Here is a 17752-nt window from a genome sequence, read left to right as displayed (position 1 = left end):
ACCATTAATTGCATGGCTCAAAGCTGAAGTTGTTAGCGAAATTGATGCCTGGTGCTCTTAGCTGATTGAGTGCGTAGTTTGAGCATATTTCATGTCTTTGTTCTTATCATTGCGAACGCGAGTGTACCATTCTATTCGCAGTTGAATGATATAAAGTCAAAAAGAACTCTGCGAACTTAAGCAACTGTGCCAGAAATTACATGAATGATATCCACAACTTAGAAATTCAGAAAATAAAAGAACTGTTCCATAAGATTGTTACATAAGTAGAAATTAGAATCATTCCATTTGTGTTTCTCAATCTCATGAACTAAAAAAGGTTAATACTCCAAATTTATTATTTAATTATTATATTTAATATATATTTAATTAATGTCGACTCTTATGTTTAATTGGATAATTCTTTCTGTATAATAAATAACAAATTCGCGGTTTGATTTCATAGTTTATTTATCAAATTTTAACTAAACTTATTGCATTGATCTTTAGATTAAGTTGAACATCCACCATAAAAATACTATTAATATAATCAGCATATTATTATATTATTGTCAGTAATTACTTCAGTTTTTAACATCGTATTGTGTGTTCTTATCATTCGTTCTTAAGTTTAGTTCCAGTTCAAAAAACGCCTCTCAGTAATAATGATATTGAAACTTATTCTCAGACAAAATGTGATACCTTAAAGAATGCTTTTGATGTAAGTACTCGTATTTGCAGTGATTATTTCAGGTCTCACCATCATATTGTATACTTATGTCTTTGTCTACCCTTCAGTTCCAGTTCAACACCCACCTTTGAACAACAACAACAACAACAACAGCAATATCTGTGGAAGCTGCAGCTATTGACACTTGATAAATGCTTCGCTGGCGACAACAATGTCGTTGATGTCTCTGACAGGTTTACACTTGAGTGACTTTCAAGTTCATCGTTTAGTATAAGTATTTGGCAAACGACCTCGAATTGTGCAGTTTTATTTTAGGTACAAAAAATTGTATAAAATAAGATGTTTGTATCTTAAGGCTTTACGCTTTGGTGTTTCCTAATATTTGGCACTGTTCAACTGAATAGTTATTCAGAGATGCAGACAGAGCTGCTTTAAGGTCGCGTCAGACGACAATTGTCAACACGAGCATTATTTTCAGTGTAGAAAAGGTCACAGATGGCAGCATTGTTGTCGTAGCTCATTTCGGCCACCTTGAACTCTGGATTAATGGCAATTTTGAGAATGTAGGAGCCACGAGGCAGCTCGGTTATATCCACCCATTGGCAGTCCAGATTGTAGAGATACACGTCGGAGCAGTTGACGGAGATGCCTTATGAAGCGGTTTAAGAAATGGTTTAAAATATGTGGAGTTAAACTTAAATTGTTGTTACCTTGATCACCAAAGTTGGCGCAGTTGTATTTCCTGTGAACGCCGGGCAGACAGCTGCTGTCCTCCAGGCAGAAGGACGCCTTGTGACCTTGGGCGACCTTGCGACCCTGCAGATCGAATATGTCAAAGGTGGCAAACACTTCCATGCTGTGATAGTGCCTGCAGAGTATTGCAAGTGTAAGTTGAGTGTGAATATTGATTACTCACGAGTCCTCTTACATGTGACACATGTGCCACTCCCACTGGCTCTTCTCCTTGAAGGGCCTGAAGTCCGTGTTGCCCGCATTGATCGCCGCTGCGGTGAACTTGAGTAGACGTCGCGTCTGGTAACGCCAGTTGGGATCATCCCGTTGGATTTGATAGGCCTCGTTGGAGACACAGTTCTCCTCCATGGCGCACTGCATTAGCAGCATTGGACGATCCTCGAGATGAGCCGTCTGCTCGATTTCATAATAGTCCACTACCAAATCGGGGGATAGATGATCACAGATGACAGCAGCCACATGTTGCCTGCTGCCATGACACCGGACAATGCCATGAAGATGATCATGATGCAGGCAATCGGCGAGTTCAGTTTCATTGCCATAACACTCACTGCCGCTGAGCATGGGACGGGAGACATTGGCTCCCCCAAAGTAGTCCGTCTGGAAGGCGTCGCTGGCATAGCCCAAGCCCAGCTGACGACAGACCACATTCGCCTCCAACATGCCCCAACCATCTGCACAGATGCTGCCCCAGTGTTGACCATCAATGCGCACCTCGACACGTCCCTCGTTCCTGGAGCGACCGCCGCGTAGTCTCACATACAGCCGGGAACTTGGGTGTATGGGATACTTGGGCAATAGGCGATCATCTGGCAGAGCTATGGCTACAGGTATAACAGCATCTCTGGGCGGATAGCAAATGACACCAGCTGCCTCGCTGGGATCACAGTCATTGGTGCCCCAGTCCTCAAAGTGGCATTGGCTCAGCTCCGCTTCGTGTCCCTCGCAGAACAGATTGTCCATCCAAAAGCGACGTCGAGCGGGTCCAAAGTAGCCACTGTGCGTGTGGCGATGCAGCCCTGGAAAGCCCAATTGACGGCACACAATTTCACCCTCAGCTGCATCCCATTCGTCATCGCAAACTGCTCCCCATTTGTTGTTGTGCAGCACCTCAATGTTGCCTAGGAATTAGAAAGAAGAAAGTCTGAAGAAGGGTTTAAGATGAACTGCATCCCTGATCTGTACTACCTTCATACTCGGCATCGCCGCCAACTAGACGTATGGCACCCTCTTCCTTATTCAGAGTCTTGATGTAACGCTGCACAAGTTGTTGCTGCTCCTGTCGAGCATCCTGCAACGTTTGATGCAACACAGCTGCCACCAAGTGCAGCCCAATCACAATTAACCATAGTACGCGTAAGGAAAACATCTTTCAGAATATTTTAATATATTTAATTAATTTTTTTTTTTTAAGCTCCGTTTGCTGTTCACTGTTGTCCGCCTCGACGTCCGCTCGAGAACTAAAACTGAACCGTATAGTCAGCGAAGTTCAAACGAAAATTAAATGGCAAATGAAATCATTTAACTATGAACTTCAGGTAAGCTCAGTGCCCGCTCTGGTGGCATCAACTTAGATGTATCTACACCTCTACACATGTATCTGTTGCGGTTCAGAAGCTCGCTCAAAAATCTCTCAGTGTTCAGTTTTCAGTGCTCAGCTGACGTCAGTTGTTGGCTGGCCGACAAGGGCGGAGGTTGAGAGCGTCTATAGCCATATGAATCGCATGATTCCGAGACAGATTTGGTCATGTTAATGCATTGACAGCCCAGCTGAGTCCGACTGTGGAATGCATGTTGCTTAATGACTTTTCCAGCTAAGATTCTGATGAGATGCTGACAATCAAAGCTGTTGTCTCTGAACCAATTGTTAAATCTAGATCATTCCGAGGCGGATGTGTCTCTCAAGATGCCAAATTGCAATTTGCCTAGGCCACAATCAAAATGTGTTGATGCACTTAGAGAAACAAACAAGATCTTAAAAAAAAACACTCATTAAAATTGAATTAAACTTTGCTTAAAATCAGTCATAACAATTAACAAGAACTACTTATATCTAAGTACTGTATAGTTTCTCTCAGTGTATGTCGAAACTAGGCAAACAAATGTTGCTCCATAAACAATTTTGATGGAAGCAAACTGAAAATTGTTTATTATACTTATATCGTGCATGGAATAATAATAATCATCATCATTTTGGCATAACAACAATTATAAACTATTTCTGTCTCACACATTTCAAGAACCTTGTTGCATGCCCCTTGCTGCACGGCCTTCCCCTCCCCCACCACTTGACACTTGAACGAATTTCCTACGACATTGCAAAATCTGAAAACTAACAAAACTGAAATATGGAAAACTGAGCCATAATTCATTCACTGAACACAATACTCATGTCTATGAGTTGTAGTTTCAATGTTGCTCTTGTTGTTGTTGTTGTTGTTGCCACGATTATCTCTATCTGCATACATATGTATGTATTCAGCTTGCAAAGTTATTAAGGGAAACCCATTATATGAACATATATTTGGCATGCAGCCATTTGTAACGCCGCAAAAAGCAAACGAAACATGCAACATTGAGAGCTGAACTTGACACTGAAACAACTACGACTAACAGCAACAACAACAGCAACAGCAACAACAAACGGAAAACAAAAACATGCGGTAATGACGTTTGGAATTGTCTCGCTTGTCAGTTGCATGTGTGGGTTACTTTGTATAGGTGTGTGTGTGGGTGTTGGGTGTGTGTGTGTGTTGGGTGTGCTCATTAGCAAAAGTGCCAGCATAGTCGAAATTACAAATCTAACCAGATTAGGTCAGCGGAAGAGAGCAAGCAACGAGGCTAGAACAAGAGAGAGAGAGAACAACTATAGAGGCTGCTCGACTGGAAAATGCCCTCTATTTTTTTAACCTTTTTAATTTAAACAAATAAACCCAAGTGAGTTAGCAATTACTTAAATTAATGGTAATGTTATATTTTAGACCTCTTTGACGAACATAATTTTCCACATTTTACAAGCTCAATGAATATTGAAAAAAAAAAGTCGCTCATTCAGATGTTAAGTACCCTACTACTTAGTTTTATCTTGCTCAACAGCATGGAAAATGATTTTCTCAATATCTTTACAATTTAATGACGGGTTGTTATGAAATATTCAGCATTTCTAAGATGGTACGCTAGACATTCAAACATTTCCAGAATATAGGGTATAAAAAAATAGCAACAAGTTTCAAATTCATTGAAGCGTGCCCCATATTGGACGTTGGATACATTTTCAAGATCAATGCGACTTATCGGACGAGTAAATGAGTCGAATGTTAAGTATTCCATGATGCGATGATATGCGAAATAATAAACTACCTTGTTTGTATGATTGACAGTGATAGGCAATGGCAAATATACTTATGAACCACCCAGAAATTAATATTTAAGCTCTCCTTCCTCATTAAGAGAGTTTGTTTTATGACCTACAGCATTGACCGAAAAGCGATCTACTACTCGCATCCTAGCACGAACTGGCCATAAATATTACTGGTCAAAATTAATTGGATAAACGTTTTACGATATTGAATTATGATGTCCGAGGTCGGGGTCAGTGCAAGAAACTTTGCTCCGAAATTCCCACACAATTCAAACGGGCCAATTTTATGAGTGCGTACATTCCAATGGCAGCTGCCAAAGGCGTAAGGACAACGAAAGCACAATCCTTGCGCTTTCCTAGAAGGAGAAGGAGCAGCAAGACGGCAGCGGTAGAGGAAGCAACGTCATGCACAAAGGTAATAAAATTGGATATAAAATCGTGTAATAAAATCATTACTGGCCTTTGGTCTGTAGCAGGCACTAAAATCAAACTGGTCTGGCAACGCCAGCGGCGGGGCAGAAAAACGTGCAGGCGGCTCTGAATATGACCCAGTCTGAATCCCTGCACCAATCCCAGTCCGATACCCAAACCCAATCCCAATCCCAAGCCGTGTGCCAAGCTTAACACATAAAAATGGCAACGTGTGCCGGCGGCTAAGCGAAGCGACAAGTTAAAAGAGCAGCAACCAGAGCCGCAGTCATCTTAGTCCTCCTCTCAAGGCGGAGGAGCTGTAAAAAAATCAGATGAAACCAGCGCGAAAATAATTTGTGTGGGTTCCTCATTCATTCCCTTCCAAACGGCTCGAGGGCCTCGCGTAGGAAGTGCAATAATAGGAGCTAAAAAGGCAAAAACTGCTTAAAGGATATTGAAAAGCGATAAATTGCTTTATTACTTAAGTGAGCCAGATGATTAGGTCGGCGTTGTAGTCGCCCTGTGGCTCATTAAAGGGCTGTTAACTAAAACAAGCAGGGAAACTAAAAGTAAGTAAAGAAACCCGATTAGACAACAGTTTTTTACTGTACACAAAATAAATTATGACTTGAAATTGATGAACAACTATAATGTATAGGATTTAACGTTTTTATAATTTTTGCCAATTAACTAAAATTAACAATTAAAACACAACCTGTATGAGATAAATCGCTTGCATTACCATTTTTTTTTTTGATAGCTTTCATAGATTATTTACAACTTTTAATTGAGGCAGCTAAGGTGGTTTTAATAAATATTATATGTAAGCTGGCTAACAAGCAATAAACTAGCTCAAATTTCATGCTCTCGACAAGCATATAAAATCTTCTTAAAAATCTTTATATAGCTGCTTTAAGTTTGAGTATATAACTCTCAATTGGCACACACAAACACACACAGACAGAAGGAGGCCATAAGTTCATTTCGTACAAAGCCCCAAGTAACGACATTAAAAGCTGTGATATCTCTTTATAATGATATCATATATGGGCGCTCATTTGAACATTAATAAAATTGCATGCCGCTGACAGCATAAATGTCACCAAAATGCTATTAAAACTAAATTATAGCCGACATAACCATGATTCATTAGGACAAACCGAGAAGACGCTGAACAGAAATCATAAAAAAGAAAAAAGCAAAAATACAAAATGTAGCAATAACTCGCAATTTGTAGCTAGCTTAAATAGGAACGAAAAAAATTGTTTATTAATTCGAAAGAAGAAGAGTAGCAAAAAAAGCCCAAAAAAATGCGGCAAGGCGTGTTCGGCGTTGAAAAAATGCCAAAAAATAAAATATAAAAAAAAAAAACTCACAATCAGCGAGAGCTTCTGCTTTAATACCCTTTTTGTGCGAATTTCAATGGAAAATGGGGCTGGGACTGGGTCGGGTAGCGGAACGTGCTGAGTTACCAAATAAAATAATGAAATTAAAATGCGCCTTTTGCTTTGGTAAAGTCAGTCACTTGGACACACGAAAGTACAAAGCAATAAAAACAATAATGAAATCAAAAGAATGGAAACAAGAGAGAGACAAGCACAGAATGAAACTAAAGGGAAGGGCATTGAATTGGATCGGTTCTTGTTCGGAATTATAATGAGCTTTATTTTCGAATTTTATTTCTTCCATCTTATATTTCATAGTTTATTTCTGAAAATATATTTATGGGAATAATTTCTTTGTTCTCAACTCAAATTAAATTTCAAGTGAAACAAACTTGTAAAGTTTTGCAATATTTTTGTGTGAAAATGTTATAGCATGTTTTATAGTATTGTGATTTAGTAAAATTTTAATTTGTGCAATTTATTTATTGAAGCATTTCAATACGCTTGAATTTACGGACAAGCTGTCAATTTGTGATATGTCAGTTCCAAAGTCAATCCACCCTCATTGCATTCACATACATATTCATGACAATATTGAGGTATTGCATACAAATAACAGGTGGCATTTCCGGGCTTGTGCATCATTGGCCACACAATATCAATGTTGCAATGCAGATGTTATTTTTATTACAATAAATACAAAATTCTCGAACAATAAGAGGTAAATATTTCACATAGTAAATTTCTGTTTAAGCTCAAACATTGCAAATAAACTTGGATTTTTTTATAGACTCAGCATATTATGAATTCCCTTACTGCAGGGGTCTATTGAATATCTTCAGCAATTGACTGTTAAATGTCGTTCTATCATTTTAAATATATTTTAAAAATCTATAAAAAATTTGATTTATCTTCAATGCTTTAAAATCAACCCAAATTGTAAGAAAAGTAATTTAAGTAGTTCAACTTGTCAATTACAAAGGGATGCTGTGGTAAAAATTACAGAGTATCTTTATGGCTATCACTCCTTGGAACGAGCATTTTTGCTGGTTTTAATTTTGTTGTGCCCTTTTCTGTCTATCGAATGCCTGCGGCTGATCCGTCTAAGGGATTTGCGACAAAACTTTCCGCTTATTTTGCTGTCTGTCTCCAGACGAAGATGACGACGACGACGACAACGACAACGTGGTTTGAACTTATGTGTGCAAATATTTATTTTAGGATTCTTATAAAGTTGGCGAAAAAAAAGAAATCAGAAGCAGAAACCGGAAAATCGCCGTGTTGCGTCTTTGTTAATAAAACTCAACTTAGGCAAAGAATCAGACTGTTTGCCATCAGAGTCAAAAGCCGTGGAGTGCCTTTTAAATGCTTTTTAAATTAGTTGAAAAAAAAATATATATTTAAACAGAAAGTGAATATAAAAATCAATTAAATTGCTTGTTTGTTTTTTCCTCTTTTACTGCCAGTATGCAGCTAATTGAATTTTTCATAATATAAATAAGCTATGCTGTGCATTAAAGCTCTAAAAAAAACATACTCATACACAACTCTATTGTTGTGGCGCTTGAATTGAGTGTGGTACACACAAACAAACAGGCTATCAGGGAAATTGTCCCTGGTGCGGAGTACATAAATGAATTATGTAACATGTCTAGCCATTTAGTGCCATAATTCAGAACAATCTATGCCAACAGACACATCAAACGAGCCTAGTTTGTGGCCTCATCGGGACGATGCGAGGGGGCCTAAATTGCTCGGCAGCGAGACAAATTGCATTTGCATAGGATAATTGGAATTGCATATTGAAAAAAGTTGGAGCATTGCAATGGAATGGCGAAAACAAAAATAGCGAATTTACAAAAAAGAGCTATTGCAAACTATAATTTGTTGGCGGTTTTGTGGCCTCACTGTGGCAATCAGCTTTGGCTTATTTATCTACTTCTTATATGCAAATACAAAATGGATTTTAACAAGTTATGTAAAGAGAGAGATATCCTTTATTAGTATCTACATATTTTAAGCCAAAATCATTTTAAATGTGCTAAATTAACAACATACATATCTAGTTTTAACCTGTCAGTCTATATATACTAATTTTGATCCTCGTTAAAATTCTCTGTAAATTTAAAAATACCCAACAAATAGTTAATGCATTGAGGATGCCTGTTGCCGTTCGTTTGGTGGAAGCCTTGGCCTTAGTCACACTGATGGCTCTCATAACTTGTGTCTCCCTTGGAGTTGTCATTGCACAGCGGACGTTAAGTCTTACCATAACATTCATTGAGGTGGCTTTGAACATATCTCCTGTGCTATTTCGATGCTTTAAAGTCTATCCATTTCCTTAGCCGGCAGCAAACATTCTCGATGTGGTGCTGATCATGGCCGAGAAAATGCTTGTGGGTGCACTTGTATGCACCGTCACATTAATCAACACTGTGAGCAGTGCCTTGCATATGATTGGAATCTCCTGACGAGTCAGCCGAATGTGTAAGACTCTTAGCTGATCTGTTTGTACCTATAATAAATGGGTTGCATGTCGAGATGTTGCATGTTGAGTTGCTCAATGTGATAAACAAATAAATATCTTAACATTTTGTGGATAACTTTACAAAGTCTTTTCTATTTATTAATATGTTTTAATTATAGCAGACAATTCTGAGCTATTGCACTTTATTTACTATTTTATTTTTTAGTTTATTTTTTAAAAATTAATTTACAGTTTATCGAGAAAACAGTTGACAGATCTGGTAAATGTTAATATTCAGCTATTTAACCTTAATTTGTGCCAAAGAAAAACCAAGGCATCCTTTCCTTTTGTTAATTTTACTAAGCTTCACTTTAAAGCCTCAACTTGCAGTTGCAGTTTAAATGTCGGCTTTGGTCTTTTAACAAGCCAACGAAAGAGAAAGCCAAAAACGAATTTATAAAGGCACCGCACTAATATTCAATCAAACAATTTTACGCCCCAATAAATATTTCTAACCCGCAGGCAGCCAAACAACAAAATGCGCTCAATTGCAGCAAATTTGCGCCTTGCCTGCAAAAAAGATGCTGAAAAATAAATATTTTTTGCCACAATATAAAAACTTTGCTCGAGGATGGGCATAATTTCAGTACCTCTCTCGTTCTTTACCATCCGTCTCGCTCTGTGGAGGAGCATTAAATATATTTCTCACTTTAAGCCGACTTTAATTTTTGTTACACCTTTTGTGCAGTTTATTCTATTATTTAGTTATTTATCAATGTTACCAGGATCGTTGTCCCAATGGGAAATACAAGTATCTACACAGTGTGTAGGAGTTGTTGGACTCGTTGCTGCTGTGGTTGGTGTAATTCATGTTTTGATTTAGTGGCAATTTCGAGCACAAAAATTGAGCAACGCCTTGGGGGAAAAACTTGAAAACAAGCAGATTACAGGCGGAAATTGAAGCGACTTGAGATGCCAGTTAACAAGACAGAAAACAAAAACAATTCAGCCACCTGGGGGTCAGATCGAGTCCAACACCTTTGTAAGCAGGATTGCTGCAGACTCATTGTTGAGTTATTCTCTCTTTCAAGATTCGGCGATACCAATCTGAAATAAATGTGTTCTCACTGCGCTCATAACAGGCTTTGAATACAAGATTACTTGAGTCGGAGTCGTAGTCGAATTGATAGACCGCATCAGGACAGTTCACTGTCATCGCATTGCATATCTGTCGCAAAATATAGATCATGCAGTTGTTGCACTCCTCTTCCGACCACTTTTCGGACTGCAAGTGAATTAAGTACATCATCAGTTAATCTTTTAGTTTACATTAATTACTTACATTATTTGTCACAAGTGACGCTGAGCGAATCGTCTCAATGGCATCGACATGGCCAGATGCTGTTGGACGTGCTACGCGAATCTCTTCAACACCATTTAGAGAGCATTCCGACCACCACGATAATTCCAAATCTGATTGTGAGATTCCGCTTGCTTCATGGGTTGAATACCGTGGAGGAATCACCTTGCAATCCGTAAATGAGCTGAAGTGAGAGGGATACAGATAAAGATAGATAGTGATAGAGACTGAGACAGATAAACATGACTAACTTTTCTTCTCGATAGCATCTGGCACCCATTGGAGATTCATAGACCACGGTTAATTCGTCCATTTTTAATTGAAACACCCTATAAAAGTGCCCGCCGTCAAGCTTGGAACTCAAATATTGCTTCTTGGGAGTATCTGCAAGTAAAATAATTTCACATTACAAAATTAATATCTATAAAGATTCGGTCTCTTAAAGCTTGATTCTTGAAAATTGAACAAAAATTTTGACTTGTAAAGTTACTAGATCCAATGTCTGACCAACTTTAATACGTTATAACTTTGTCAAAACTAATCCGATTTTCAAGCGGAATGTCATTTTGATCATGGTTTGGCCTATAAATTCATTTTGCATTTAAACTTTATTAATTTTTAAAAAAAATTATTTTGGCTAGAATTCGATTTTATGGCATAAGTCCCCTTTAAAATTTTGAAAATTCAAAATTTTAAATCTTAAGATTTTACTTTAATCAACTCCTTATATCACAATTAGTATAAAACAACACTTAAAACTTGATTCTGAGACGGTTTATTTTCTTGTCAAAAATCATGGGAAATTGAACAAAAATTTTGACTTGTAAAGTCACTAGATCCAATGTCTGACCAACTTTAATACGTTATAACTTTGTCAAAACTAATCCGATTTTCAAGCGGAATGTCATTTTGATCATGGTTTGGCCTATAAATTCATTTTGCATTTAAACTTTATTAACTTTTTAAAAAAAATTATTTTGGCTAGAATTCGATTTTATATATATCCTCCCTTTAAAATTTTGAAAATTCAAAATTTTAAATCTTAAGTTTTACTTTTAATCAACTCCTTATATCACAATTAGTATAAAACAACACTTAAAACTTGATTCTGAGACGGTTTATTTTCTTGTCAAAAATCATGGAAATTTAACAAAATTTTGACTTGTAAAGTTTGATCCAATGTCTGACCAACTTTAATACGTTATAACTTTGTCAAAACTAATCCGATTTTCAAGCGGAATGTCATTTTGATCATGGTTTGGCCTATAAATTCATTTTGCATTTAAACTTTATTAACTTTTAAAAAAAATTATTTTGGCTAGAATTCGATTTTATGGCATAGGGTCCTAAAATTTTGAAAATTCAAAATTTAAATCTTAAGTTTTTACTTTTAATCAACTCCTTATATCACAATTAGTATAAAACAACACTTAAAACTTGATTCTGAGACGGTTTATTTTCTTGTCAAAAATCATGGGAAATTGAACAAAAATTTTGACTTGTAAGTCACTAGATCCAATGTCGACCAACTTAATACGTTATAACTTTGTCAAAACTAATCCGATTTTCAAGCGGAATGTCATTTTGATCATGGTTTGGCCTATAAATTCATTTTGCATTTAAACTTTATTAACTTTTTAAAAAAAATTATTTTTGGCTAGAATTCGATTTTATGGCATAGGGTCCCCCCTTTAAAATTTTGAAAATTCAAAATTTTAAATCTTAAGTTTTTACTTTTAATCAACTCCTTATATCACAATTAGTATAAAACAACACTTAAAACTTGATTCTGAGACGGTTTTATTTTCTTGTCAAAATCATGGAAATTTAACAAAAATTTTGACTTGTAAAGTCACTTGATCCAATGTCTGACCAACTTTAATACGTTATAACTTTGTCAAAACTAATCCGATTTTCAAGCGGAATGTCATTTTGATCATGGTTTGGCCTATAAATTCATTTTGCATTTAAACTTTATTAACTTTTAAAAAAATTATTTTGGCTAGGAATTCGATTTTATGTATATAGGGTCCCCTTTAAAATTTTGAAAATTCAAAATTTTAAATCTTAAGTTTTACTTTAATCAACTCCTTATATCACAATTAGTATAAAACAACACTTAAAACTTGATTCTGAGACGGTTTATTTTCTTGTCAAAATCATGGAAATTGAACAAAAATTTTGACTTGTAAAGTCACTAGATCCAATGTCTGACCAACTTTAATACGTTATACCTTTGTCAAAACTAATCCGATTTTCAAGCGGAATGTCATTTTGATCATGGTTTGGCCTATAAATTCATTTTGCATTTAAACTTTATTAACTTTTTAAAAAAAATTATTTTTGGCTAGAATTCGATTTTATGGCATAGGGTCCCCCCTTTAAAATTTTGAAAATTCAAAATTTTAAATCTTAAGTTTTTACTTTTAATCAACTCCTTATATCACAATTAGTATAAAACAACACTTAAAACTTGATTCTGAGACGGTTTATTTTCTTGTCAAAAATCATGGGAAATTGAACAAAAATTTTGACTTGTAAAGTCACTAGATCCAATGTCTGACCAACTTTAATACGTTATAACTTTGTCAAAACTAATCCGATTTTCAAGCGGAATGTCATTTTGATCATGGTTTGGCCTATAAATTCATTTTGCATTTAAACTTTATTAACTTTTTAAAAAAAATTATTTTTGGCTAGAATTGATTTTATGGCATAGGTTCCCTTTAAAATTTGAAAATTAAAATTTTAAATCTTAAGTTTTTACTTTAATCAACCTTATATCACAATTAGTATAAAACAACACTTAAAACTTGATTCTGAGACGGTTTATTTTCTTGTCAAAATCATGGAAATTGAACAAAAATTTTGACTTGTAAAGTCACTAGATCCAATGTCTGACCAACTTTAATACGTTATAACTTTGTCAAAACTAACTGATTTTCAAGGAATGTCATTTTGATCATGGTTTGGCCTATAAATTCATTTTGCATTTAAACTTTATTAACTTTTTTAAAAAAAATTATTTTTGGCTAGAATTCGATTTTATGGCATATTCCTTTAAAATTTTGAAAATTCAAAATTTTAAATCTTAAGTTTTACTTTTAATCAACTCCTTATATCACAATTAGTATAAAACAACACTTAAAACTTGATTCTGAGACGGTTTATTTTCTTGTCAAAAATCATGGGAAATTGAACAAAAATTTTGACTTGTAAAGTCACTAGATCCAATGTCTGACCAACTTTAATACGTTATAACTTTGTCAAAACTAATCCGATTTTCAAGCGGAATGTCATTTTGATCATGGTTTGGCCTATAAATTCATTTTGCATTTAAACTTTATTAACTTTTTAAAAAAATTATTTTTGGCTAGAATTCGATTTTATGGCATAGGTCCCCTTTAAAATTTTGAAAATTCAAAATTTTAATCTAAGTTTTACTTTTAATCAACTCTTATATCACAATTAGTATAAAACAACACTTAAAACTTGATTCTGAGACGGTTTATTTTCTTGTCAAAAAAATGGGAAATTGAACAAAATTTTGACTTGTAAAGTCACTAGATCCAATGTCTGACCAACTTTAATACGTTATAACTTTGTCAAAACTAACTGATTTTCAAGCGGAATGTCATTTGATCATGGTTTGGCCTATAAATTCATTTTGCATTTAAACTTTATTAACTTTTAAAAAAAATTATTTTTTGGCTAGAAGAATCGATTTTATGGCATAGGTTCCCCTTTAAAATTTTGAAAATTCAAAATTTTAAATCTAAGTTTTTACTTTTAATCAACTCTTATATCACAATTAGTATAAAACAACACTTAAAACTTGATTCTGAGACGGTTTATTTTCTTGTCAAAAATCATGGGAAATTGAACAAAATTTTGACTTGTAAAGTCACTAGATCCAATGTCTGACCAACTTTAATACGTTATACCTTTGTCAAAACTAATCCGATTTTCAAGGAATGTCATTTTGATCATGGTTTCCTATAAATTCATTTTGCATTTAAACTTTATTAACTTTTTAAAAAAAATTATTTTTGGCTAGAATTCGATTTTATGGCATAGGGTCCCCCCTTTAAAATTTTGAAAATTCAAAATTTTAAATCTTAAGTTTTTACTTTTAATCAACTCCTTATATCACAATTAGTATAAAACAACACTTAAAACTTGATTCTGAGACGGTTTATTTTCTTGTCAAAAATCATGGGAAATTGAACAAAAATTTTGACTTGTAAAGTCACTAGATCCAATGTCTGACCAACTTTAATACGTTATACCTTTGTCAAAACTAATCCGATTTTCAAATTATATTGTTCTGGATCTCGATATTTATGTCGATTTCATAATTTTTATATAACAACTAATACCGAAGTCGAAGGAAATAGTTGTTTCGATGCCGGTTTGATTCATTGATTACGATGCACGTTTACCTGAATATAAAAATAGCTTTAGTTTTGTCTCCAAAATCTGACAAATTTTTTGCATCTGCGACGTCTCATGGGTTGGTTCCGCGAGACATAAGTAATTAGTATTTAGGAACTTGGTACCAAGAATTCTCCAATTGCGTTTCGTATAGATGGTGCATTTTAGAGCTTGCAGCACGTCGCTATTTGTGATAATATCACACTTAGCTTTAATTGTACGTTTTGAAGTCCTCGCAAGCATTAACTCTTTGTTATCCCTTATGAAGTATAGCATATTGTCCAAATATTGAGGAGAGATGTCAGCTTCCTTAAGCTTTACGTATTGCTTTTTGAGATCCAATGGAAAGCTATCTGGCATTAAAAGGAACTTTAATTCACTTTTGTCGCGTCTATAGATGCGCTCCCTGCTGAGACTAAAGTGTCCAATTGCCATGGGCCTTGAGAGCTGGTACTTTTTGTTAGTCATCTCTGCCTGGTGTTCAACAAGATTAAATAAGATTTTAGAATTAGAAATCATTTTTTCACACAAATTCAATCTTTGCTGCGACAACTTCGTGAATTAAATGACAGCTTCTGTCATAGTTTTGGCAATGCTTACTTGTCATACAAATTCCACAGGAGTAAAAGAAAAACTATCGATGGGCGCAAGGCGAATTTAATGTAGGTGGCGCTGCCACCACATCTGGTCTCTATCGAGGTCCCCTAAGTTTGACAGTTTGCAGGAAATCGTCGTTTGCTATCTCATGTTAGTGCTTGTCGAAAGAGCGAGATGGCAATAGTTCGGCGGACCGCAGCATGTCGTTGACATCGGAGGAAGTTACCTATATATATATTTACCTTGCTGTGGACAGACGCACATTTACACTAGAGCTGGGAGTTTCGAAATATTTTTGGAATCGATTCAAACCGATTTTTAATCACTTTAAATCGACTAAAAATCGATTTTTAAAGAAAATTTGCACTAGTTAAATTTGTTCATAATTTAAATTACATTTCATTTAACATTTTCTTTTCTTCACATTTTTTATAATATTTTATTAAAACTTTCAATTTTGTTGCATACATATGATTAATTTCTGTACATATATTTAATTCATTTCAAAATAATAAATGGCAACTCAAAATATAACTTAATAAAAAAACCAACAATTCAGCTCAGACTTGAAAAATTAAAAAATTCCTTCTACCACTAAGCAAATAAATAATAGATTATAATAGATTATCAAATAAATAATAGATTATTTGCTTAGTGCTACGACTCTGCGTGTTCAAACTAGTTCAAGCCAAATCGATTTTTTTAAACCAAATTGATATACACAAAAAATATTTTGAATTGCTTAATCGATTACAAATCGAATCGATTTACAGCTCTAATTTACAACAACTTATAAAAAGAAGAAGAAAACCAAAACTAAACTAATTTCGAATTTTTATTTTATTAAAAAAGAAAATAATTTTCAAATGGTGTAGAGTGAATGTTTTATGGCATTGCCTTTATTTGAACTGATTTATCATCTAGATTAAAAGATCAGTAACCGGATCTGCCTCCGTCGATTCGCCAGATGATCCCGTCTCCTCCGTGGGCAACTCGGGCTGCTCCGTTGTGGTGCTGATAGCTTCAGGAGCTGGCGGCTCAGCTGCCTCTGGCTGACTGCAGGCACAGGAATCGCGAGTGTTTGCGGTGATCCACTCGTTGAAGTTGCTGACACGTGTGTAAACGCCGGGTGATCCTGGCTTGGCACAGCCCTCGCCCCAAGACACAATGCCCGCCAGCTGATAGGTTTGTCCGGCGCCAATGACATGCATGGGTCCACCGCTGTCACCCTGGCAAGAGTCCTTGCCGCCCTCCTCCACGTAGCCGGCACAGATCATGTTGTCCGTAATCTTGGAGATACCATAGTTGCTGTCACGGCACTCCTGCTGCGAGAGTATCGGCACCTCCACCTCCTGCAGTGTGTCGGACACGGGTCCGCCCTCACTCAAAGCACCCCAGCCCGTGACCACAGCCGTCTGGCCAGCGTAGGATTCGGTTGGCGTGGGCAGGCACACGGGATGCATGTCGATGCCCAGACGCACTGGCTCATTGAACCGGATGAGGGCGATGTCGCTGTCGAAGTTGCGTGTGCTGTAGTTGGGATGCACCAGGACACGAACAACGCGTCTGTCCACAATCTTCACATTCGAGTCCTGACGATTGTGCTCGAGTAGGCGAACGGTAATCAGACGATGGTAGAAGCCATTGACGCAGTGCGCCGCAGTCAGCGCGTATTGATCGTTGACCAGAGAAGCACCACAATAGAAGCTACCGAACCACATCAGCATGGCCATCCATGGATACTCGTGCACCTCCGTCTCCTGGCCGCCCACAATGCGATGCCGTGTATTGATGTTGCCACAACCACAAGCCGCACACTCCCGCTTGGCCGGCACACTTGTGTCCGTATAGTCCGGCCCCAATATGGAGACGATCCAGTCGAGGAAGCTATTCTGACGCAAATTGCTCAGCGACTCCAGAATCTTGGCTGGCTCAGAGGCGCCACGTAGACTGGGCGTGGCCAGGCAGAGGCCCAGCAATGAAAGCAGGCAAATGTATCTCATTTCTGTAACGAACTTTTCCGGCCAACTGGCAATTGGCAACTGAGCTGGCTAGGATGCGCCATTGGCAGCAAGAATCCAAAACGAGAACCCTGAAATAGAACTTCGAACCTGAACTGAGAACTGGATAGACCAGCCTGTAAACCGGACCCAACAAAGGTTGTTGCCATCGGATTGCACCGATTGGAATGCAGAACCTTTAAGCAAACTACACTATCCAACTTGGCAGTAGTTTTTTATTTTCATCAATAAATAAACGAATCAAGACTATTAACGAATCCTTAATACACTTTGCAGACTTGAAATTTGATCAA

At 36.5% G+C, this 17752-nt stretch overlaps 4 protein-coding genes across 4 annotated transcripts; 1 reads left to right on the top strand and 3 right to left on the bottom strand.

The window, feature by feature from the left end:
• Positions 1–432: 432 nt before the first annotated feature.
• On the bottom strand, positions 433–2792 carry LOC117782799 (lysyl oxidase homolog 2). Its single transcript, XM_034619840.1, has 4 exons — positions 2612–2792; positions 1599–2544; positions 1381–1538; positions 433–1319 (listed from the first exon to the last, which is right to left on the bottom strand). Exons 1-4 carry the CDS (start codon positions 2790–2792, stop codon positions 1102–1104), a joined length of 1503 nt encoding a protein of 500 aa, XP_034475731.1. The 3' UTR covers positions 433–1101.
• A 5910-nt stretch (positions 2793–8702) lies between these two features.
• LOC117784196 lies at positions 8703–9181 on the top strand. Its single transcript, XM_034621861.1, has 2 exons — positions 8703–8865; positions 8926–9181. Exons 1-2 carry the CDS (start codon positions 8740–8742, stop codon positions 9049–9051), a joined length of 252 nt encoding a protein of 83 aa, XP_034477752.1. The 5' UTR covers positions 8703–8739; the 3' UTR covers positions 9052–9181.
• A 575-nt stretch (positions 9182–9756) lies between these two features.
• LOC117784628 (protein cutoff-like) lies at positions 9757–15498 on the bottom strand. Its single transcript, XM_034622423.1, has 5 exons — positions 15442–15498; positions 14850–15315; positions 10659–10791; positions 10390–10591; positions 9757–10332 (listed from the first exon to the last, which is right to left on the bottom strand). Exons 2-5 carry the CDS (start codon positions 15307–15309, stop codon positions 10111–10113), a joined length of 1017 nt encoding a protein of 338 aa, XP_034478314.1. The 5' UTR covers positions 15310–15315; positions 15442–15498; the 3' UTR covers positions 9757–10110.
• Positions 15499–16310: 812 nt separating this feature from the next.
• On the bottom strand, positions 16311–17456 carry LOC117785219 (trypsin-1). Its single transcript, XM_034623136.1, has one exon. It carries the CDS (start codon positions 17439–17441, stop codon positions 16359–16361), a length of 1083 nt encoding a protein of 360 aa, XP_034479027.1. The 5' UTR covers positions 17442–17456; the 3' UTR covers positions 16311–16358.
• Between the last annotated feature and the right edge of the window lie 296 nt (positions 17457–17752).

Source organism: Drosophila innubila (assembly GCF_004354385.1).
Source record: "Drosophila innubila isolate TH190305 chromosome 2R unlocalized genomic scaffold, UK_Dinn_1.0 1_C_2R, whole genome shotgun sequence".
Classification (NCBI taxonomy): domain Eukaryota; kingdom Metazoa; phylum Arthropoda; class Insecta; order Diptera; family Drosophilidae; genus Drosophila; species Drosophila innubila.
The sequence above is the reverse complement of the archived record's forward strand: the minus strand, read 5'-3'. Positions and strand labels throughout refer to the sequence as shown.